Raw genomic sequence first — 24,950 nt, 5'->3', positions numbered from 1 at the left:
CAAAAGATTTGAACAGATGCTTCACCAAAGAAAATATATCCACTGCAAATGAGCACATGAAAAAGATGTCAACATCATTAGCCATTAGAGAATGCAAAATAAAACCACAATGAGATACCACTACAAACTATTAGAATGACTACAATTAAAATGTCTGGACACTCAAGTGTTGGCAAGAATGTAGAGGAACTGGAACTCTCTACCTGCTGGTGGGAATGTAAAGAGAAACCACCACTTTGGAAAACGCTTCGGTAGTTTTTTAAAAAGTTACACCCACCTTATGACCTAGCCATTCCATTTCCAGGTACTTACCCAAGAGAAAAGAAACCATATGTAAACACAAAGATTTGTACAGGAATGTTCCTAGCAGCTTTATTTCTAACAGGGAAAAATGGGAAACAATATACACGTCTATCAACAGGTGACTAGATAAATACATCGTGGTATATCTATAAATGGAATACTACTCAGCACTAACAAAGGATGAACAACTGTTACATGCAAAAACATGAATGAGCATCAAAATAATTACACCAAGTGAAAGATGCCAGACAAAATCAAGCACCTACTGTATGATTCCATTTATATACAACTCAAGAAAATGCAAACAAATCTATAGTTCCATTTATATACAATTCTAGAAAACACAAACAAACTAAAACAGATCAGTGTTTGGGCTGGGGGACGTGGAGTAGGGATGGGTGGTGTGGGGCAGGACCAGGGGAACAGCAGGCCGGGGAAGGAAGGGAGAAGAGCACGAGGAGGCTGGTGGTACTGGGAAGGGCAGGAGACGGTAAGCGGGAGGGCGCCAGGAAGAGCCAAGGAGAGGCAGGTAGGGGCAAGAGCAGGAAGGGACTAGGAGGAAGGACGGGAGACACGGGGGAAGGGGCTGGGTTCGGGGGAGGAGCGTGAGGAGGCTCAGGGGCACAGGGAGCACATGGAGCAGTGTAGTGGTGGGCTTTGGAGCGTGGGCGGAAGGCGGGGCGCCGGCGGGGGGGGTAGGCGGGGCGCCGGCGGGGGGGTAGGCGGGGCGCCGGCGGGGGGGCGGGGCGCCGGCGGGGGGTAGGCGGGGCGCCGGCGGGGGGGGTAGGCGGGGCGCCGGCGGGGGGGGGGTAGGCAGGGCGCCGGCGGGGGGCGGGGCGCCGCGGCAGCTGGCGTCATGGCGCGCCTCGTGCGCACACTCTGGGGCCTGCCCTTCCGAGAGGCGCCCGGGCGAGCCTTGCGGGGCCGAGCGGGCTGCGGTGGCCTTGGCGCGAGGGCGGGACGCGGGGACGCAGGTAGGACGCGAGCCTCGCGGACCCTGCCCCCGCCTCCCAGCTTTCGGTTTCGCTTCGCTCGCCGCGGCTTGGGGACCTGAGTGCTGCTCTGGAGCTCGAGCTTGCCGTCTCGGACAGTGGGTCGTGCACTTGGAGGGGCGGAAGGGGGAGCCACCGACCCCTGTGAGAATTTGAGGAACGATATAGATCCTCTCCCCAAACGTGCCCACTTTTTTCTTTCTTTCTTTTTTTTTTTTTTTGCATAAAATGTCCGGCTCAGGAGCCCGGGGCGCTCATCGCGGGACTCCAGGTGAAGAACTGGGGTGGTTGGGGCGACACGCGACACCGCGCGCGCTGTCCTGTGGTGGCCCCGCACCTCTTACCTTGTCCCCTCTTCGAGCTCTGCGTGCTGCTCTCCGTGGCGGAGACGCAGGCAGTTCAGACTGGATTCCTGTGGCTTTGCTTCCTGCCCTGGTCTATTTCTATATGTGTTTGTGGGGCCCAGAGAAACGTGCGGGCTAGTAATTCGTTCCCCCTTTGAAGTGATAATCGTTTTTTGTTTGTCAGTGGCAGTGAGACCAGGGAAAAGTGTGTGTGTGTTTTGTGCAAAATGCCTTTCACACCTCTGTTGGCTTGGGGCGTCTTTACATTTCATCCATTCGTAGGAGTCGCGTGTGGAGAACTGCGTCAAGTGGCGGTGTATTCAGATATATTTCAGGGTAATGTAGTGCCCCCTCTGGGCTGGCTTCCTGGGCAACTGCCCAGCTGTCCCATCTCTGAATTCAATTCTGTTACGTGTCCACTGAAGACATTTAGAGATACCTAACTCTGCTGAAAATGTGCTCAGTCACTTGGAATTCTTTATCCCCTGACGTTTTCAAAGTGTCGTGTTAAATAAATAGAAGCGCCAGCTTTATGGAGTGGTGGCTGATCCAACGTGAGTACCAGTCATGGCCTTCAGAACCCCTTAGTGTCTCTAGTTAGCCAATCGGATGCTTGTTTCGTGCCTGCGGTGTGCCAAGCATTAGTTTCCTGAGGACAGGTGATGGAAACATCCCAGCTGTGGGCTGGGCTCTCCTCATTCCCATTTATAGGACCCTGGTTTCAGCGGAAACTGGTCCTTCAGGTTTGTACTTGGTGCTGTCGGAAACAGCCTGATGAATTGCCCTGGGATCCGAAGTTCTTCAGCAACTTTAAAGTTTGGCCAGACACCAATACCTAACAGGAGCTGTGTAACTTATCAGACACCCTCTCCCGGGAATTTATTCTAAGGAAATAATTCAAAAGAGCAAAGCTATATGTGCAAAGGTGTTTAAGAGCTTACTCTTAAGGATCAGAAATTGGCTGTAACCCAAATGTCCATCAGTTAAAGAATGCTTAAGTAAACCGTGAAAGTTCAATTCAGCAATTAGGCATCCATAACAAATGACAAACGGGAATAGTTCGCGGTTAAGGGCTTCAGTGTCAACAATGTCACTTACTGACTCGGTGCCTTTGTGCACTTCTTGAACTCGGTAAGCTCAAACCTGTTTTTTTCTTCTATAAAATAAGGATAATGATAACAGTAGGGTCGTTGTACAGAATAAATTTTAAAAATTTGGCACTTAGTAAACACACAATAAATGTTAGTTATAATTACCTAAATAAATGGAAAGGACAAAAACTGTAGCTACATTTAACCCACGTGGACTTGGGGAAGGTTGAGAGAGAGAGAAATGAGCAGATGTTGAAAGTGGCAGAGGACTGTTCTCCCGCACTGAGCTCTCTGATACGCAAGAGGCAAGGCCGCTGTGGTTTTGTCATCCAGATGGACAAAGAGCAAATTGAAAGAGGAAACTTCTCTTCAGAAGCAGATTGTTCAGAAACAATCTGTTTCGGGAAAACATTCTTTCTAGAGATGCTCTGCTAGGAGACCATCCTGAGCATAAGGTTAAAACAGTCCAACCACTGTGGTGGAGAGAAGACTAGTTGGCAGATGCGAGTGAGCTGGGAATTCTTTTTGTGCCAGTCCCTAATAGGTCCCCTTAGTTTCAACAAGTATTTATTGAATCGCGGCTGATTCATGTGTGACAGTTGGCAGTATAGTAACTGAAGCCAGAAAGATTAGCAAAACCAGAAGGAGATAACCAGTGAGCAAGATTTGGTTTCCTTAAAGATGGAAAGCGGAGACCCATCTCATGGAACACATTTGTTGTTATTGTTAGTGCTACTGAGTTGATTTCAACTCCTAGTGACCCTGTGTACAGTAGGGCAGACTCTGCCCCATCTTTCTGCGCCATCCTCTCACTTGCCAGCGCTCTATCAGACAAGCTCTGCTGCTATTCATAGGGTCTGCATGGCCAGTGTTTTCAGAAGTGGGTGGCCAGGTCCTTCTTCCTAGTCTGGAAGCTCTGGCGAACCCTGCCCACCATGGCAGACCCTACTGGTATTTGAAATATTTCAGCCATCACAGCAACACGCAGCCGCCACATATGACAACCAACAGACGGGTGGTGTGGTTCCTTGACTGGGAAGTCAACCCGGCATGCAGAGGTGCCTGTGATGAATCTTAACCGCTAGACCACTACATGGAACGTGTAACCAACAAGAAAGAAAGCCTCTGCAAGTCAGAGCACGCAGAAAGAACCTGGAGGAGTCTGAGTTTATCAAAGCGTAGTTCAAGGTAGAGCTGTGTGGCTATCGAATACAGTAACGGCAACAGCCAAGCTTTTGGTAGTGACGATAACAAGAGAATGCAAAGGGAATCTGAAAGAGGTGCGGTCCCAAAAGCTGGCATGCAAAGTGTAGATGATATGCATTAAGGATGTAAAACACCTGCATACAGACACGCCAAAGGATGAGAAGACCAACGCTGAATCCTGCTCTCTAATCCCTGGTGGCCAAGAGACTTTACTCTTTCCTCAGTGGGCCTTGCTGTGTGCTGTATGTACATGCACCTTAACTGTTGTTTGGTACAATTGCACAGAATTTACTCAACGCAATTTTCATTCAAACTTCAGCTGTTTCCTAAAGTGCAGTGTATTAGTCTGCTAGGGCTGCCCTAATAAAATAAAATACCACGGAATGGGTGGCTTACACAACAGAAGTTTATTTCCTCACAGTTGTGGAGGCTGGAAGTCCAAGATCAAAATGTCGGCAGGGTTGGTTTCTCCTGAGGCCTCTCTCCTTGGCTTGAAGATGGCTGCCTCCTCACTGTGGCCTCATGTGGCCTTTTCTCTGCACGCATTCTTGATGTCTCTGTGTGTGTCCTCATCTCCTCTTCTTAGGAGGATACCAGTCAGATTGGATTAGGGCCCACCCTAATGGCCTCATTTTACTGTCATCACCTCCTTAAGGGCTCTATGTCTGAATACAGACATGTGAATTAGGGCCCACCTGTATGACCTCGTTCAACGTTAATTACCTCTTTAAAGGGCCAGTCACCAAATACCTTTACATTCTGAGATGCTGAGGATTGGAATTTCAACAGATGAACGGGAGTAGGGGGGCAATTCATCTCATAAGCCCCAAGTTAAAGAAACCTCTTCAGGTGATGCAGACCTCATGTATCTTGACCTGAGAGCACCAAGCTGACCATTTGTCATTTTGCCATCAAGGCAGATTCTGTCTCCTCTTGACTGAGTCTTCCAGGCTGGCAGGTCTGCAGCTAAATGTTGCATAATTGGTGCTTGAGCCACAACTGGTCTGAACATTGTTGCACGGGTGCAACATACACATTAATAGTAGTGTAAAAGGTACCTATGGATAAGGATTAGAAGAGCCATGAAAAATGTACTTTCGTATTGTGTTTAGATGAAGGAGTAATTCTTTTCTTTAACAATTTAAAAGTTAGTTATTAATTTTAAACTAAAAATATATTAGAGCAGAGGGAGAAGGTGAGTCTGAAAAACAGATAGTCACTCTCTAATAGGTGTGGAAAATAGAGAGCTGTGGGAGAAGGAGGTGGGAACCCATCCAGGATTTACGCCATGGGGTCATAGTTGAAGCGTGGGAGTCCCACTGAATTTTAGCCCTTCTCGAATTTGCACTTTCTAGTGTCAACTATTATATTGTATTGCACTTGCAAGACACAAAGGGCAATACTTTTAAGAGACAGTTGGCTATTTTCTGTAATCCCGTTCCACTTCCTCCCCAAAAGGTGATAGGAAGATAATGGGAGCTTTATAGACTATAAATCCCAACCTTAGTACCAAAAGTTGGTCCTCCTGTTAGCTATTCATAGAAATTATGCAAGATCTTTGTCAAAGCCAGGGACACACGTGGATTAATGTGGTGTGACAGATACTTGAAGAGTAAGGAGAGCTTTTGTCATGTGCTCTATTACTCCTTTCCTTGACTGATGGCAGTGATAGCCAGGGTTCAGGTTTCACAAATGCCCCTCAAGACCGGAGTTCAGATTCTTGAAGGAGGAACTGAGGACAGTTTGCTCTTACTAGCAAAGTCTGCTCTTGCTCTCCTTCCATTTTTTCACCATTTGGAATGGCCTTTGTGTAACCAGTCCCAGCGTAGGTCACTCTGACACATTAGTTCACCTTGGAACTGGCCATCTTTTGTCATCTCGTCCTTGGTTGAAGGCTTACAAGATGTGGTTATACGCATACCTCTATCGGTCTTCTGAACTGCCTAAAATGGAATGCTTCCGCTTCACTTGCGTTTAAACACATAGTTCACATCCGTTAAAGCCAGTTCTAATCTCACTTGCTCTTAAAACAAACAAGAAAAACATCTTTCACTGCTAACCAGCCTAAAATGATTTCAAAATGTTTCCACCATTCAATTGGCAGTTAAACTTGCATTGCTTTGTAAAACCTCTTATTGACACCTTGATTAATTATCCAAAGCTTATATAGTCAGTAAACATTTCACAATTTAATTGGTCTCCCATATTTGGTCTACTCAAGGTCAGGAAGAGCTCTACAGTTCTTCCTTTTCTCTCCCAAATCATCAATTTATCCTCTTCTCTGGATCATCCCCATCAGCATACTAGAGTACTGTGATTTTTCTCATCTTAAAAAAAACTGCTCTTGACCTCACTTCCCATTCCAGCCACCGCTAGAACTTAATCTGTAGGCAGTGTCTCCCATTCCTTCCTCCTATTCTCTTATTGAATCTATTCCAATCATATTTACCCCCAATTCCTTTATCTAACCTGCTCTTTTTCAAGTCACCAGTGATCTCCACGTTTCTAAACTCAATGGTCAATTATCAGTCATCTCTTTCTTGGTCTTTCAACACAGTAGATTATGCCATTTTCCTTAAAGTACTTAGCTCCCAGGACACCACTCTTGCAGTTTCCTTCCTCCCTTTCTGTCTGGTCATCCTTATCTCAACCTGTACATTTCAGAGTACCTCAGAGTCCAGCCCTTGGGCCTGTTCTGTTGTGTCTACACTCACTGACTTGGGGATCTTCCAGTCTCATGGCTTTACATAACATCTGAGGAGTCCCAAATTCACATTCCCACCTTGGACTTCTCCCTGCACTCTAAACCCATATATCCAACTGGCTGCTTGACGTCTCCGTTTGAATACCTAATGGCATTTTCAAACTTAACACATCCAAAACCAAGCTTGCAAACTTATTCCTCCTGTAGTCTCCCCCATCTTCCAGCGCGGGACAAAACCCTTGGAGTAGTGACCCTTGACCCTTTCCTTTCTTTCCTGCTCCACATCTGATCCATCTGCAAATCCTCTGGCTCTACCATCAGATTACATCTAGCATCGGACCACTTCTGAGCACCTCTACTGCTACCACTCTGACCCAGATCTTTTCCAGCTCTCAGCCAGATTATTAAAGCAGCCTCTATAAGGATGTCCCTGCTTCAGCCTTTGCCCTGCTTCAATTTATTTATTTATTTTTTAGTATATCAGCCGGTAATCCTTTAAAAACATGTTAGGTCATGTCATGCCTCTGCTAACCTTCCAGTGACTTCCAAACTTACTCAGAATAAAAGCCAGCATCTTTACAATAGCCTTCAAGGCCCTGAATGATCTGACCCCATTGCCTTTCTGCTCTCCCTTCCACTAACCTTCCCCTGCTCACTCCACCCCAGGTACTCTGGCCTCCTTGCTGTTCACCAGACATGCCAGGCACACCCCACCTGTTTTCTTCTTGCCTGTAATGCTCTTCTCGATATTCTCAGGATGTGTTTGCTCAGTTTCTTCAAGTCTTTGCTGCAATGTTGCCTTCTTAGTAAGGCCTTCCCTGACTACTCTGTTTGAAATTGTGTGTGTTTGTGTGTACATGCACACACAAATATATATACATGCACATCCTCACACTCTCTAATCTCTTTTGTGATTTTTGAGAAATCACCTAAAGTTCCATATTCTTTACTTATTTAGTTTATTTTACCTCTACTCCCTCAGGGCAGTGATTCTTGTCTGTTTTCTTTACACTTGTATCCCCAACATTTAGAATAGTTTTACACGTGGTAGGTGCTCTGTAAATATTTGTTGACTGACTGAATGAAGAAATGGATATTTATTCAATGCTAAGGCACTATAATATATACTAGGGGTACATCGAACAAAGACAGTTTTATTCAGACCTTTGGCTTCTAGTTGAATGAAACATCCAGACAAATTAAGCTGCAATCATTGTGATTAAATAGATTTATCATGGAAGTACTCAGGTCTGTAAGAACACAAGAAGAGCTTGCATCCCAGACTTTGGGGGTCAGGGGAGGTTTCTTGGAGAGTATCACATATAAAATGAGACCAGAGACTGGAGACTCTCAGTTTCCAGTCCAGCTTGTAAGGATCTTAGAAGTCTTCACTCTGTCCTAACAACAAGTAAAAAGCTGAACAAACCACATCGTGTTCTGAGGAACTGAGAGGACCGCAGTTCAGAAGGACTGGAGCATAATGTGGGGGAGGAGTTGAAGGTGGTAACCAGGGCCGAATGATGAAGGGCCTTGGCAGTCACATTAAGGAGTTTGGAATTTATCTTGAGAGTATTATGTTACATTGAACAGTTTGGGACAGTGAGAAAAAAGAAGTGGTCAGGATAGGTGGAGGGCGTACAAATTAAGAGACTTTTGTAATAATCTATGCTGGAGATATTGGTGGCCTGATCCAAGGAAGTGGCCGAGAGGAAGTGAGAGTGAGCAGATCCTAGACTAGTTTAGGCAATAGAACCAATCGGGCATGGTGCAAGGAAAAGAGAAGAGTCGTGGATGATGGCCTGGCTTTCTGGATTGAAACATGGGGTGGATGAGCTAGAGGACATAAGAGGACGAGCAGACTTGCGCTGGAGTGAGGGAGGTACATGAGGTTCTTCTGTGCATGTTATTTGAGACGGGACATCCAAGTGGAGATATCCGGGTATTGATTATATGTGGATCTGGAGCTCAGTGGATAGATCTCGGGTGGAGGGAAAAATAGATTTTGGAGTCTCCATCGTGTAGATGATACTTTAAGCTATTAAATGGATAAAATCACCCACAAGGCAGGTATGCAGTGATGATAGAAGAAAGCCTAGGACAGCTAGACCCCTCTGAAGACATCAGTATTCAAGGGATGGCTAGAGGAAGGGTAGTTGAAGAAGGATACGGAAAGGCAATAACTGGAGGGGCAAGAGGATTGGTGTCATGGAAGCCAAGGGAACAGAATATTCCCTGAAAGAGAGGCTGTCAGTGGGTCAATACTACCAAGAAGTCAGTGAGATAATGATGAAGTGTTCCTGGGCTTTACTAAGAAGTCCCCAGTGAGCTTTCCAAGAACAGATTCAGTGAGGTGGGGGTGACGTTGTGTCCTTCTCAGCGCGTCACACCCAGAGGCACATGATGTCAGCTTGTCCACTGTTGGTGATGCTGACTTTGTTTACTTGGTTAAGCTGGTGGCTTTTAGATTTTTCACTGTAAGGGTACATTTTCTTCTTTGTAATTAATCATCTTTGGAGTCATATTTTGAAAATATGTGACTAATCTGTTCTTCAACAGTGTTTAACCTGGGGCTTTTAGAATCCCATGATGATTCTTGCTTGAAACAGTTATTTTAGTAGATGCCAAAATAGTGATTTAAAGGATTTTATCATTCCTTCTCCATTTCTTACTTGGCATTCCACATGATAACTCTGAAAGCCGCTGAGCAGTAATAATTGTGGCATAAATACATTTTGCTTTGCTCCCTAAGAGGTAAGTGCCTGAAAAAGTGTGTGTAACTGGGATATATTTCCATAGGAAAATTTCAGAGATATATTTCCATAGTAAAAAAGAAATGCCTGTAGCTTTATAAAAAGTATTTAAGAAAGGGCAACTTTTAACATATTTAAAAGATAAAAACCCTTTAATAAAATATAAACAGCCACAAGCAATCAACAGTATACAATCCTGAAAATATCATGTTGTGCATTATCATAAACTGTTGATGAAGATAGAAGTCTTTTCTCGCTGAAGGATTATTTGGGACTTTTTTTTTGTGACCAAAAATGAATTTCAAATATGATGATCTGACAAATTTGCTATATGGGCGGTAACATCACAGGTGTTTAATTTCCTCTCCAGTGCCGTGGTCAAGTTATTAATCCTTTGGGCCTCTGTTTTCTCATTGGTCAGTTGAAGAATTGGGCAGATTGTATGATCCTTTCAAATTCTTAATGTTGGATGATTATAATACTTATTATGTACACTGGGCTTCCTAATCCCCTTTGGCTAAAGAGAGTATTGTCCTGGTGACTTTGTTTATGTGTACTGGAATACAAGTGGTAAGATGGAAGCCAGAGGAGTAGAAGAAAGGAAAACAAAATGTGGACAAAACCATGAAGCGTAAGAAGAGATTGTGGTGGGTCTCAGTTCCTCTCTCAGGAGTATATGCTGTAGGAGTCTCTTCCACACAAGAAGGTTTTTTTAATAAAGACCTCCCCTGACTAACAAAATCAGAGCTATCTTTATAAAAGTTGAATCTCCACGAACTCAATGTTCTCTCTCCACTCACTCAGCTACTCCCAGCTGTATCCTGACAGGAAATGCCCCTTTGAACGTAGTCATGGAAGGAGGATCCATTTCTCCCCTTACGTACCTGAGGAGAATTGATTCTGCATTATTTCATTTTTCGGCTGCGTCTTTAGCTTCTGTGCCCCAGCAGGACTAGAAAACTGGTTCTCTACTTATTATTCATTTCTTATTAAACCCATGAGTCAATTAAGGCATTTTGTTTTGGAACTTTCTGGTCCCTGTGAAGCAGGAAGGAGTGGGAGAGAGGGGAGGCACTGGCTTATTCTGCTGGTGATGGTGCACTTTGGGAGAAAGGCTAAGGAAGAAAAGGTCATTGTGCTTTTGTTTTAATAAAAACAAATGTCTATCTAATGATACAGGGTCTCCTACAAAGCCGGAGCTGTCTCTCGCCAAGAGTGAGTGGCAAAAGAAGTTGACTCCGGAGCAATTCTATGTCACAAGAGAAAAAGGCACTGAACCGGTAGGCTACACTGATTTACAATCTTCTGATTAGACATATTGGAGGTGAGGGGGGAGGATTAGAATAGACCTAGCTACAAGACCCAACTCATCATCGTCTGCTCTACAAATCTGGTCCCCTCCATTGTTCTCCTTCTCACAGCACCGGTATCCATCCAGTGGTAGAAACCACAAACCTTCCTCTGGACACCTTACCCATCTATTCTGCCTCTTCATAACCTTCCTGTCACTCCACTTCTCTCCGCTGCTCCTACTGCTGTGCTGGTCCAGGGTGCCCGCATCTCTCGCTTGTCAGACTGCATGCAGGGGCCTTCACCTGTTCTACTCACAGCCATCCTTCTTTGTTTTCATTGAGGTCATGTTGGCTTAGAACATTGTGTAAATTTCAGGGGTACGGTGTTCTGGATCAGTTTCTGTAATAGACTGACTCATGTTCGCCACCGCCAGTCTGGTTTTTATCCATCACCATATGTATGGACTCACATCCATTCTTGTTCCTCTCCTCGCCATTCTCCGCACAGCCACCAAAGAGATGTTCTGAAAACACAGATCTGACCACAGCACTCCCCTGCTCAGAATCCTTCAGTACCTTCCCACTGCTTTCGACGTAAAGAGAAAGTTTAAAAGTGGCTGATAAGGCCCTAATGGCTCCAGCCCGGACCTACCAGCCCCGTCCTCAAATCTGGCCCTTTTTTCTCTTGATCTCTGCGCTTTGGCCACACTGTCCTTTCAGCCCTCAAACACCCTGGGCTGCCTTCCCTATTAGGGCTCTTGAACTCAATGTTCCCTCTCCTCTTCCATCACCTCCCAGCCCCACTTCGTTCAAACCCCTGTTTCAGCTCTCAGCCCAGGTCTCACTCCCATAGGGAAGCCTTTCTCAGCCCCAAGCTGGGTTTGGTTCCACCAGTTCTTTTCTGTCACAGCGTTTGCCATTGTGGTACATGCCTAGCACATAGCGTGATGCCCGGCTATTGTAGGCACTCAGAAAATAAATGCTTGTGAATGTCGAAGGACTGCAGGCTCAGGGGTGGGAACATTCTTTAAGCTGCATTCATCAATCTCAGCTTTCCTTCATTTCCTGAGAGAACAGTCCTCAGTGGTTCCTCGTTATAATACCATTTTACAGCACTCCGTTTCTTGACAAGTGGTCCGTCTTAGACACGAATATAGCTATTGAACTTGGTTATTAGATGCTTTCATCTGTGAAGCAGACCCCACAGAGTGCACCACAGCACAGTCATTTTGCAAAGTTCTAGAGCATTTATATCTGTACGTAGCAGTCCCTGCAAGGTGCAGGTAACTGTCCACATGCATGTGGCCTTATAATCATGGTCTTACGCTCAGCTTCTCCAATGCTAAAGTCATTAGACAGGCCAGCAGATCCCAATAGATTCTCATGAGATATTGGTATTTCTGAAAACTTCCTGTGGGTGGGATTTTAATAAAGCCTTCATTAAGAAAGAGAATTCATTAGCCGTTATTGCAGATAGCCCCACGTGATGCTTTGTGTACAGTTGTGTGTATTCCCAGAATATTCTAAGCCAGCCCTATTCTCAGGAACAGAGCCAGGCAGGGTTTGGTATAGCTACAGAGCCTGGAGACGAGCTGCCAGATGTTCAGGAGAATAAATCTGTGGGATTCTCAAACAGATGGTGCAATATACCCTGTGCATTTGGCCATTTTACAAAATGAGCATCATCCATTATTTTAACTAATGTTATAAATCCCTTTCAGTTGATCCATTTCCATATTTAACTTTTTAGAATACTGCAGAACAGTAAGCCTTAGTTAGCTTCCTGAGGCTAAGGAAGGAGGTAAAACATGTAAGCTTTCTATTTGGTGACTCAAAATTCAGTTAGACGTGTTTTTCTTGGGCAGCAGTAACACACCAACACCCTGCTAGGTATGAGGAAGGAGCTTACAGCCTGACTGAGCAATAACTAAAAGTCAGATGGCAATAGAAGGTAGGTTTTACGCAAGTCATCCTCTGTCTGCCCTCCAGATCCGCTCTCCACGTGTTCTACTCTCCTCTCAGCTCTGGGAGGAGTATCCAGCTCCCTTGCCCTTTGGCTCCTGATTGCGTTTGGCCAGTGGGAGATGCCAGCAAGATCAGAGGGCAGGACAAAGAAATGAGGATCCAGGGTCCTCTCTGGGGCTGTGTTCCTCTAGTGCAGGTCGCGGCTCCTGCAGGCAGCCCTCCCCTGGAGCTGCAGCCTCACAGGCTCTGGTAACTGCCCCCTCCCTTTGTCCCCCAGGCCTTGTAGCGGTTGTGTGTTCTTATGGTCACTGGCCCAGGGGTGCTTCACCCTCCTTTGTTGGTTTCCATTATCCCTGTCCCGACCTTTGTAAGTAGTTCTGTGTGAAATTATCTGCAAATAATCTCTTTTGAGTCTATCATCTGTTCCCAACAAGTATGTTGTATTGACAAGATCAAAGAAGGGAGATCTCCCATTGGTCCCGACAGACTGTCTTAGTCAGCTGAGGCTGCTGGAGCAGAATACTGTAGACTGAGGGGCTTGAACAACAAGCATTTATTTCTCATAGTTCTGGAGGCTGGCAGTCCAAGGCCAAGGTGCCTTCCAGTTCAATGACAGGCAAGAGGTTTCTTCGGGTTTTCAGATGGCCGCCTTCTTGCTATATCCTCACATGGTGGAGAAAGATCATCTCTGTCATGGCTCTTCTTATAATGGCACTGATCCCATTCATGAGGGCTCCATCTTTATGACCTGATCCCCTCCCAGAAGCCTCGCCTCCACTTACCATCACCCTGCGGATTCTGCTTCAACAAACCTTCAGCCCATCAAACAGACCTTGAAAACCCAGGGGGCATCTTGAGGGTCATTCTGTCTCTGACCCTGTCCCCCTCCCTGTACAGTCAGTCATTTCAGTTCTCTCTTCTAAATAATTCTTGAGTACTTCCTCTTCTTTTTATTTCCACTGCTCCTGCCACAGCTAAATCCAGGCCTGTGTTGGTGGCTGTTTGATGGTTCTTTGCCTCCACTGTCTGCTTGCCCCTGCTCCAGTCCATTCTTCACCTGGATGTCATGTGCACACCCAGTTGCACACAAAGTTTCCAGTGCTTCCCATTGTCAGTAGGGTAGAGGGTAAACTCTTAGCATGGTCTAATCAAAGCGCCCTGTGGTCCCACCCTCCCTGCCTTTCCAGCAGCATCTTTCTCCTTTCTCCACCTTTCCTTGTTGTGTCACGTGGGCAGTGCCCAAGCTGCTCTGCCTGTCTGAAGTACTCTCCCATGGCTGCTTCTGATTATCTCTTACTCAGCCTTCAAAGCTCCGTGTAGTGTTTTGGCATTTTCCTATAATAAACATTAATCAGCTGTGTAATTAAAAATAATAGTAATAAAAGGTGGAAAAAAAACACAAAAGACAAACAACCCCTGATCTCAGCCATTATCTGGTGCAGAAAGCCTTCATGGAAACTTCCCTGGTAGTAAAGGGCCTAGTGCTAGCCACAGCCCCTGCTGACCGCCCCATCAGAGCTGCCACCTGTCAGCCCACGTGTCTCTTCCCAACCAGGGAGCAAATTCTTGGAGTGCAGGAACTGTGGCGCTGGGTTTTTTTTTCCCGTCTCTGCAACCTTATCACCCAGCCCAGCACTGGGTACGTACTAGATTTCCAAGTTCTAGAATGAACAGTTGAGATAGAAGCTGAATTTGGCCCCAAATAAGTGACAGAACTTGTATAAAATTGAGGAGGACGGAGGGAGACGTCGGGAAGTCAGTCAGGGAGGCGGACCATAGGTGTCGTTTCATAAAATATGTCAGCTAACGATTCCTTTTCAGTTGAAATTTTTTTTTATTACTGTAATTCCAATTCCTTGTCACCTCCTCTGCTCAGCTGTCCCCTGCAAGGACATAATTATATTTTGACTCTTCTCAGGCTGTCTGGATCCTATGAGTAGGCTTTTCTGGATCCGCTTCAGGACTGGTAGCCCTTTGGCGTGTGTGTCTCGTCAGCCCAGGTGGGAGGGATGGGAACCTTCCTCTTCGTTACAGATGCCAATGCATGCCAGCGTTGGGAGCAAGCGTTCAGGGTGATGGACCACAGAAAGACCAGCTTACCACTGTTCAGATTTTTGCAACTAAGTTTAGGGTCTTTAAAGAGGGAACACATCCAAGTGTGCCCAGATGGTAGGCTCAGTAGGTTAATTTGAAATTGTCCATTATGCACTCACTGAAAATGTGCTGTTAATACGACCACAGGGAATTCAAATGTCTGACCTGTGAATTTTTTCAGTTGGGAAATCTAGAGAGGACGGAGGAGTCCAGCTTATTTCCTGAGTCAGCTCTGTGACTCGGTGAGCCATTCTGTGCTTTGGCTTCCTTTCCATCCCGTAAAATGGGATAGTGCTTGTTCCAGACACTGGTCATGGATCTTCATAGTTGGCTTGCACAAGAGTTTCTTTTTCTTTAATTTTCTTTTTTTTTTAGATTGGCACCTGAGCTAACGTTTGTTGCCAATCTTTCTTTTTTTCTTCTTATTCTCCCCAGCGTGCCCCGGTATATAGTTGTATATTCTAGTTGTGAGTGCCTCTGGTTGTGCCATGCGGGACACTGCCTCAGCATGGCTTGATGAGTGGTGCCATGTCCGTGCCCAGGATCCGAACGGACAAAACCCTGGGCTGCCGAAGCAGAGCATGTGAACTTAACCACTCGGCCATGGGACCGGCCCCTTGTTTAGTTTGCTTTGACAGAGGAGATAGCAAAAGGACAAAAATGGTCCTTTTTTTTTTCACCAATGAGATCCAGTTTGTAAAGTAACACTTAAGAAACGATTGACTTGGCTCACTCATTGCCTTAAGTCTCCTTGTGTTCCTCTTAGGAGACCTTTGAAACCCGGTGAACTCCTGAAGCCACAATTAATGTGGTCATTTTGTCTACGTAGTAACTTTGGCACTGGGAGAGTCTAGCTCATCATTTAACATGTATTGAGTATGCAGTGTCCTGAACGCCACATGAAGCGCATTATGGGCACAGCTCTGATCTCACTGAGCCGTGCTTTTTATGTATTTATATTCTCTGTTTAACTGGAGATTTCAAAGTGTTTTAGACAGTGGACTAGATTCCTATTGTACTAACGCGTTTGAAATGGAGACCGAGATCTCACCCCATCCAGAGGACTGTTCTCTCGCCTTTTCACGGACTTTTATGTTCTTGGATGAAAGGTGCTATATAAATACAAAGCATTATTAGTGTCATAATATGAATATTTGACACAATAAAGGCCGGGTTGTAAATAAGCTCGCAGGCTGTTTATTGGACCCACTGTAAGTTTCTCTCCGGTGATATTCAGGCTTTGTCAAATGAGTACAAAAATTCCTTTATCTGGGGACTTAATCTTGGATTTCAGTGTGCTGTATCATCCCTGCTGGTGTAATGAGAAACCTGAACATGACGTGTCTAATTGACTTTCAGCCCTTCAGTGGGATCTACCTGAATAATGAGGAGTCAGGAATGTATCACTGTGTGTGCTGTGACAGCCCGCTCTTCAGGTAAGATACAGCATCAGGAGGTACTGGGGGAGGACAAACCTCTAAATTCAGACAGCTCTGTCTCAGTTGAGGCCTTGGATAGATATACACCATGTTGTTTTTAATTCCCCTTTTCATTTGGTGTGATTGCTATGAGGAGAGCTGTTCCTTTAAGATTCTGGCCTGTCCTGATTATTTCTAGCATGTAGAGCAGTTAACAAGACTTTGTAACCTATAGACTTCCTTTCTATATCCCCAATAAATAGCAAAAACATAAAACTTGGTGGGCACCTTAAGATAAAGCTATTAGAATTTGTTCCTGGGAAAGTATTTAAAGAAATCTAAACCATAATAGTATTTGCCTGGCCATGTCATTAAAACTATATCTCTCCCAGGGAAAAAATGGGTTTATAATTTAATTTAGGAAATGTAGAATTTTATGAGGATAGATTCCCCACAATGCTTGACAGTAGTGAATACCATGCCCTCTTCTATGGAGCTAAAAGTAAATTTAATTGTCCCCTGATTTCAAAGCCTCTTTTAAGTCAATCAGGATCGGAATCTCTCCACAAAGGCTTTTTTGTTCAGACATGCAGGAAACAGTCTAAAAAAAGTAGATTCGATGCAGAAGAAAGGAAAATATCTTTGAAGTTCTGAAAAACAGGACTTCAAAGATGTTTTCCTTTCTTTTGCATCAACCCTCAATTAGTTTAGAATAAAATATAAATCAGGCCAGCTCCGTGAAGCTTCCATTAGGCCGGCTGCCGTGCGTCCTGTGTGCAGCCTGCGCTGCCGGCTGCTCTGTGGCCTGAATTTGGAAATCCAGACCCTGCCTGCAAGGATAGGCACCATAAGGATGGATCTTCCTTCATGCTCAGGGAAGGGCAGGCATTTGCCCGGATCCATCCACTCTGGCAGTGGCTGGTGAGGAGGTTTCTAAGATGGCAGGCAGCCCGGGATGGCCTGGGGGTAGCTGGGAGAGGTAGGTTAATTTTGACACGGTAAAGTGCCGGGTGCGTATTTCTGACACATTACTTATTCCTTGGCCTTTGGTTCCGTTAAAGAGGAGAAGTAGGACCTTGAAAGGGCCAACCTGCTTTTAGCCAATGAACTGAGTTGTAAAAGTGAAAAGGGCTACTGTGTTACTACGTGGTAGTTGGACAGACGTTCTGCTTCTGTCTTTGGACTAGGAAGACAAAAGATGAGAGGTCATCCTTGCAAGAGCAGCCTCCTGCATTTTAGTCTTTGTTTGGTGACTTCCCTGGTACTCCAGTTTCTGCAGCTGTAAAGATGAGAGCTTATTCCTACCCGATACCCAACATCCCCTCGGCACACAGGCTCTGTCATGGAATCACAGAATGTTGGAGCAAGGAGAGACCTGAGAGACCAGAGCAGAAAGCCCTGTCCAGTAGAACTTTCTATGATGATGGAAATGTTCTATATCTGCTCCATCCAGTATGGTGGCCACTGATCACATGTGGCTGTTGATCACTCAAAATGTGGCTAGTGTGCCTGAAAAACTGTATTTTTAATTTTATCTAATCTTAATGAATTTAAACCTAAAACGCCACCTGTGGCCACTGGCTACTGTATTAGCACAATGCTAGTCCAAATTCAGGATGTTGAGTGACCAACGCAGGTCACTGGGGTAGTGAAACAGCCAAGACTCACAGGGAAACCAGCCCATTCTCCAAAAGCCCTTCTACCACGTGGCTAACCATATTTCTTTCTTTTTAATCATTTCATTTTAGTTGAAGTTTCCATTTTCTTTTCTTAAGGACTTTGGAGTTTGTTCCATTTTTGCCACTGCTGCTGCTGTAGCTGAGACTCAGAAAAATATCTTCATAAGAATCTTTTATGTTCCCAAATATACTCTTCTTATAGATGCCTGTGTTTATAGGAGAGACAGTGTAGTAGAGTGGTTAAGGCTGCCTAGAGGTACATCCTGGCTCCATTGCTATGTGACCTTGGGCAGGTTTTCTTAGCCTCTCTGTGCCTCGATTTCCTCATCTGTAAAATGAGCATGATAATAGTACCAAATTCATAAGGTTGTTGGGGGGATTAACTGAGCTCTCAGTCAATACATGGAAAAGCCCCAGAGCAATGCCTGCCACACGCCAAGCACTCAGTGCCTGTTAGCCGTGAGATATTCTTAGAGACGGATCCTTCTTAGGCCTATGTGCATGAATGTATCTCTGATAATGAGGAATTCTTGAGAATATGTTCTAATTAACGAGAATCTATAAATGAAGACTATATTCCTGAGCGTGCTCCCCATTCAACAGGATACTCTTAGGAATATATTCTCGTTTTGCCTCTCATTTTCTGTCTCTCTGTCCCCAGTCTCCAGCCTTAGTAATAGGAGCAGGGGTAGAGAAAACATAAACATTCCTTCAAATGCTTGTATAGAGTCAAAATGAGGTGAAAAGTCTGTCGACCAAAACTGAATAGTTAAAGAGTCAAGTGGGTGTGGGACCACCGCCTCTTGGCAGCTGGGCTCGTTGCTGCCTCCAGACTTCGCTTCACACCAAACCAATATGGTGGGTGTTCTGGGAGAGCAGTCAACTCTTCAACCAGAGGCCTTTAATCCAGGGTCTCCGGGTCAAGAACACTCAGGATGTTATCACTCCCCTGGGGACTCTAGACTGTGGCTGCATCAGCCTTGGAATTATGTGACTTTGTCCCCTCCCCTGCTTCCTCTCTTCCCTTTCCTTCTCTCCCCCCCACCCCGCCCCCCGCGCAGGCTCATTCTGGAAGTGTTTATTAAAATCTACTGTGGGATCACATATTTCATGGTCATAAATCTTCTTAGAATTAAAGGAACCCAAGAGCCTGATGTTGGTTCCCTTTTTATATAACTTCCTGGTGTCCTCCATGTTATGAGTAACTGAGTATCACTGTGTACAAACTTTGTGTGCTCCCATTCCTTCCACTGAATGGAAATTCTTCTAAGATGCTAGCATTGCCAGTTATCACTGGGTGCCTCTGCTGTTGGTTTGGAGGCTGTGGAATTTCCAGAAATGAAGAAAAAACAAAGCAAATAAACACATAATAGAACTAAACAAAAGACACACCTCTAAGGGTACACGAGAAGAGATGATCCAGAATGGTTTTTAGGTTTTCAAGGGTGGGCCGTATAATCTGCTAATCATTTAAATGTGTATATTGGAATTCTAATTGACCTTACTATTTAGGTTCCCAGTCTTAAATTATATATGATGGGCCTCTCATATTACTTGGTAAAATCTTCAGATTCTGTTAATTGCATCAGTGAAGGTTTATTATTTCCCATGAAATGTTTTAAAATGACTTTTTATTAGTCTTAGATTCAGTCATTAAAAATAATTTATCATATTCATAATTCTCCATCAAATTCTTTTAATGATCACTAGTTTATATATAATGTTGAGGTTGGAAAGGCTATGATGAAAAGATGCTTAAGATGTTTTTCCCTAGGCCAGAGTGGCTCAGGTGAAGACTTTTGAACTCTTGGAAAAGGATTTCAAAGAACCCGACCTAAATGTGCAGATGCTTCTAACTGGACCCACAGCTGCACAAATTTCTTAGATATCTGTTATTCATAATAATAATGATATTAAGAAATAATAGCTACTGACTTAATATGCCATGTTTCCAGCTCTTGGCTAAAGACGCTGTATACAGAAAATCTCTGAGTTAACCCTCTGGCAACCCTGTGAGGTAATAATGCCCTTACTGCTCTATGGACTGGGGCACTGAGGCTTTAAGAGATTCAAGAACTTGCCAAGGTCACAACAATGTCACAGGCATGGCCTGGATTCACACCCAAGTCTTCTAGAAGTCAAAGCTCTTGCTCCTCGAAGTTATACCTGTGCTTCTCAGAGTGTGATCTGAGGACCCCCAGAGTTCCTGGGACCCTTTTAGGGCATCTACAGGGTCCTCCCTTTTCTAACTGCACATGCATGAGGCCACATCCTCTTCCTACGCTTCAATCAAAACAACGCCGCAGTAGTTTGAATGCAGAAGCACATAGGAAGATTCAGCTGTCTATTTTTTTAAGCTAGACATTAAAGAGATTTGCAAAATCGTAAAACAGTGCAACTCTTCTCACTAAGTACTGTTTTCATTTTGGAAAATGTAATTATCTTGTAAAAATATTATTTATATTACCATGTAATAAGTTTATTGTTTTTAAAAATAATGCATGCTTTTAAAATTCTCAGTGATAATTTCTGATTTGTTAAATGTGGATATACATAACCCATGTAAACAAAAGTTCTCAGAGATGCTCAGTAATTGTTCAGTGTAAAGGGATGAGGCCAGAATGTGGGAGAATCGTGTGTTACCCTAGACTGTCTCTGACGGGGTGTGACTGAGCTTCCTTCTGTGTTCATAGTCTAGGAATGTGATGATTTGCCACTTTTCTTCCTCCTTGCTCAATTTTTTTTGCAGAATTTACAATTCATTTCTTCTCTCTTTTCCTTAGATAGAGAGCCATCTCCCTGCCATTTATTTATTTATTTTCTTTTTGGTGAGGAAGGGTGGCCCTGAGCTAGCATCTGTGCCAGTCTTCCTCCATTCTGCATGTGGGATGCCACCACAGCATGGCTGAATGAGCAGTGTGTAGGTCCACACCCAGGATCCAAACCCGCGAACCCCGGCTGTCAAAGCAGAGTGTGTGAACTTAACCACTACGCCACTGGTGTGGTGCCCCCATTTAAATTTTTTAAATCTATTTTCCTAATGCCATTTAAGGGAGCTCACCTTTCAGAGCACCCAGAGTGGGTCTTTGGTGACTAGCTTTGCTTGTTGCCCTCCTCCTCTTGCCAGGTCCCCTGGCCGCCCCAGCCTTCAGCACCGTTGGTGAGCGATGGGGCTGCCAGGTGGTCAGGCTTCACTGCAGTGATTGATGGCCTCAGGGTGCCCAGGCTTACTTATTCATAATGACAATCACAGCAAACATTCATGAGCACTCTGCTCCAGAGCAGCTCCTTAAATCCTCAGACCATCTCCATACTTAGATACGATTATCCCCATGTTACAGGGGAGGAAACCGAGGCCTGGAGTGGGTAAGTAGCTTGCCCCATTTCCACAGCTGAAAGTGGCAGAGGCGGCTTTTGAATCCCCGCAGGAGCCAGCCTTCTGTGTTTAGACAACCCGAAGTTCCCATTATTGAAAATCGGTGTTTCATCAGATCTCACACCTCTCAGACGCCGAGCTCATGAAGCCCTCCTTCGGCCGCTGTTATCTCGTTTTGATTTCCCCTTTTCTACGGTTAGAACACTTGCATTTGGTCTGTGTTTCCTAATGAGCAACACAGTTCACAAAGCTCCTAGTGTCTTTAGCTCCTTGTCAGACATTGAGAGAAGACCTTGGCATCAGAAGAATGAGAAATCTTTTCACTGTGATGGAACGATGTCTTTAATTGTGAAGGTGCAGTGGGCAGAATTCCTGGGGGCCTGATTCTTTGCAGACCTGGCCTTGGGGTCTGGCAGAGGAGAGAGGGACTCAGGTCCTGCTCGGTAGAAAAATGAGCTGCGGCATGAAGTGCTCCTTGTGTGTTCATGACAGTCTTAGCAGCTGTAATGTTGAGAATGTCTTCCACAGTTCTGAGAAAAAGTACTCCTCTGGCACTGGCTGGCCTTCGTTTTCAGAGGCTCACGGGACATCTGGCTCTGATGAAAGTAAGACTGGGATCCTGAGACGTGTGGACCACTCATCAGGATCCGTTCGCACGGAGGTTGTCTGCAAGCAGGTGAATTTCTTTGTTTTGTCTGTTTTGTTTCCTCCAGTGCTGCCCCGAGTGCCACAAAGAGCTGTCTTGTCCTTGGCATATCTGGTGGTATTCTGTGGGAGTACTTTGTCACAAACACATCGGGTTTCTCCTCATGCTGCTTCTTATCCCTCTCGCTCATCCTTCTGGGCACTGCAGAGAAGAGAAAGAGCCTTCCTGAGCCGCGCCTGAAGCGGCCAGCCCTGAGTCCTGCCTTCCAGAGATGGGAGCAGAGTGAGCCTCTGAAAGAAAGGGTTGGCCCTTCACATCCTTTCAAACAGGGGCCGGCAGCAGGGAGGCCCAGCATGGTTGGCATCTCTCCGCCTTCCTCCCCACTCTGCAGCATGTCACTGACAGTCAGAGTGACACTGCAGATGACATAGCTCATTATTCCTCCTGTGAGTCTGGTAGGAGACAGTGGCTTAGATCCAGACAGCAGATTCATTTTGATATCCTTGGGTTCTCAAATTTTCTGGTTTTGTAAACCACCAGAGGCGAGCAGATAAACATAGCATAGTCTTGTCTTCAGTAAAAAACAATTGTGATACACTGGCTACATTATTGAGTACTCACCCAGGAACTGTATTAGCACTTCACGTGCATTATATCAATTAATCATCCCAACAGCTCTATTAAATAGGTATAATTATTATCCCCATACTATAGATGAGTCAGTCAAGGCCTAAGTTAAATAACTTGCTCCCATTCTCACTGATAAAGTAGATAGCTATTGACTACCGCTGTGCTCTGCGTCTTTCATTTCTTAATCAAACTCTGGTGTGGTAGACTTTTTCCCCACACAGATGTCGAACGCCAGAGTGGGGTGTCTGGTTTTATGTAAAGAGCCTTGGCTCAGTGGAGAACTGACGGATGCTTCTCTCCTTGCAGTGTGAGGCTCATCTTGGCCATGTGTTTCCTGACGGACCTGGGCCTACTGGTCAGAGGTTTTGCATCAACAGTGTGGCACTGAAGTTCAAACCAAGTTCAAACTGAAGTTCAAACCTGACTGCCTCCAAGAGCCCCCTTCCCTTGCCACTCCCTCATTTCTACCCTCAATTTTCATAATTCGTGTGAATGATTTGTTTTATTTACTACCAAGCTAGGCTAAGTTGGCTGCTGGCACCAAGCAAGTCACGACTTCTCTCCTTTATTTACCTGGAATCAACTCAATCCTGACTCCACCTTTGACTGTGGAATGTCACAGAATGACAGAGGGGCAGCCATTTCCATCAAATTGACTTCTGTGGGCTTTGCCTGGGACCGAAGGCATGACTCTCTGGGGACATTAGGAGGCTGTTGGACTGTAAGCCAGAAAATTCTTACAAAGCTGCTCTGAACTGTCCAGGGCAGTTAAGTCCTCCGTGGACTAACACAGTGAGGGATCGAGTGAAAAGAGGAAGAAAAATGCGGGATTAGAGTCATCCACTGTCCAGCACTAGAGGGGCACTGAGGATAGGATTGCGGAAGAGCTGTGCTCTGGGAGACACATATGGTGATCGATGGGATGCATGATCTGTTTTCAAAATTTTAGAATGTCTTTAGAATTTTAGAATGGAACATTCTAGTTCCACCCTTTCCACCTGCAAATGAGTTCCAATGGGAGTGTGTTGGATTTCCGTAATAATGAATAAAAGTGGCCACAAAGAAACTTTAAAATGTTCAAATAAAATATTTTTTTGTTTCAGTAACACTGGTTTATAACATTATATAAATTTCAGGTGTACATCATTATATTTCGATTTCTGTGTAGATACATCATGTTCACACCCAGAGACCAATTACAGTCCACCCCCACACACATCTGCCTAATCACCCCTTTCGCCTTCCTGCCAAAATAGTTTTGTCTAAGTCTATGAATTTGTTCTTTTTTTCAAATGACTTTAAATCAGATACCAAGAAATTATTAGATGACAAGGTAGTAGGCATTTGGTTATAACAACACTAATAGCAACTTAAGTGTTTTACAAATTGAGTCTTGGATAATTTGTTATTGACAGAGTTTAAATCATTCTCTTTGAGACTTTACAGACAGAAAGGAAGCTTAATCCATTTTTCTCTTTACTACCTTGTTATGTATTATTTAACTCTTCTTTTAGTGGTTGCACTGGAAATCGCAGCATGTATCCTTAACTTGTTAGTCATATAAAAATTATTACTTTTCTCTACTTTTCCAAGAATGCTAACCTTAGAACACCTTAATTCCATTAGCACCCTCCCATATCTTATGTTACTATTGTCGTGTATTTAATTTTACACACATTGTAAGCCCCACAAATCATTATTTATGTACATGTTGGTATTCATGTATATTTACCTATATATTTATCCTTTCTGTTGCTCTTTATTTCTTCTTGAAATCCTGTGTTTCCCTGTGGGATTATTTTCCTTCTGCCTGAAGAACTCCTTTTACTTTTTCTTTTAGTTCATGATTCCTAGTGACAAATTTTTCCAGGTTTTGTTGGTGAGAAAATGTATTTATTTTCCTTTCATTTTTTTAAAGTTTTATTGAGTAAAATTGATCTATAAAAAAATTGCATATATGTCACGTATAAATTTTAGTAAGTTTAGCCTCCTTTCATTTTTGACGAATTCTTGTCCCTGGGTATAGAATTCTAATTTGGAGAAGTTTTATTTTAGCATATTAAAGTTTTGTTCCTTTGCCTTATGGCTTCCATTTCTGGTTTCTTCTGAGAAAAATCAGCTGTCAGTGCTATTGTTCCTTTGAAGGTAAATTGTTCTCCCACACACACTCCCTGGGCCTTTTTTTATGATGTTCTTTTTTATCTGATTTTCAGCAGTTTGTGATGTGCCCTGGTGTGGTTGTCTCGGTATTTATTGGACTTGGGGTTCACAGAGCTCTTTAAATCTTAGGTTGATACTTTCATCAATTTTGGAAAATTCTGTTATTACTTCTTCTCTATTCTTTTTCCTTATCCTCTCTCTCCTGTCTGTCTGGATCCTGAATTACACAAATTTTAGACCATTTATTGTGTCCTACATATCTCTAAGGCTCTTTCCTGTGTTTTCCCATCGTTTTTCTTT

General features: G+C 44.4%; 1 protein-coding gene across 3 annotated transcripts; it reads left to right on the top strand.

The window, feature by feature from the left end:
- Positions 1-1,109: 1,109 nt before the first annotated feature.
- MSRB2 (methionine sulfoxide reductase B2) lies at positions 1,110-24,573 on the top strand. Of its 3 annotated transcripts, XM_044762287.2 has the most exons (6): positions 1,121-1,277; positions 1,537-1,566; positions 10,570-10,670; positions 16,101-16,177; positions 21,743-21,890; positions 22,797-24,573. In XM_044762287.2, exons 1-6 carry the CDS (start codon positions 1,160-1,162, stop codon positions 22,899-22,901), a joined length of 579 nt encoding a protein of 192 aa, XP_044618222.1. In that variant the 5' UTR covers positions 1,121-1,159; the 3' UTR covers positions 22,902-24,573. The 3 variants fall into 3 exon arrangements, with proteins under 3 accessions (XP_014720525.2, XP_044618222.1, XP_044618223.1); XM_014865039.3 differs by lacking the exon at positions 1,537-1,566 and having other exon boundaries at positions 1,110-1,277; XM_044762288.2 differs by lacking the exon at positions 1,121-1,277 and having other exon boundaries at positions 1,387-1,566.
- Positions 24,574-24,950: the final 377 nt, after the last annotated feature.

The sequence above is a fragment of the Equus asinus genome, chromosome 29 (genome assembly GCF_041296235.1).
Source record: "Equus asinus isolate D_3611 breed Donkey chromosome 29, EquAss-T2T_v2, whole genome shotgun sequence".
In the NCBI taxonomy this organism is placed as follows: domain Eukaryota; kingdom Metazoa; phylum Chordata; class Mammalia; order Perissodactyla; family Equidae; genus Equus; species Equus asinus.
Note: the sequence above shows the minus strand (reverse complement) of the source record. Positions and strands in the feature narration are given on the sequence as shown.

Excerpts from the sequence above, each read along its gene's own strand:
- MSRB2 (XM_044762287.2), top strand. The coding sequence starts at position 1,160 with ATGGCGCGCCTCGTGCGCACACTCTGGGGCCTGCCCTTCCGAGAGGCG. Across the intron at positions 1,278-1,536 it reads GGCGGGACGCGGGGACGCAG|GAGCCCGGGGCGCTCATCGC; the intron begins GTAGGACGCGAG and ends TGTCCGGCTCAG. Across the intron at positions 16,178-21,742 it reads TGTGACAGCCCGCTCTTCAG|TTCTGAGAAAAAGTACTCCT; the intron begins GTAAGATACAGC and ends TGTCTTCCACAG.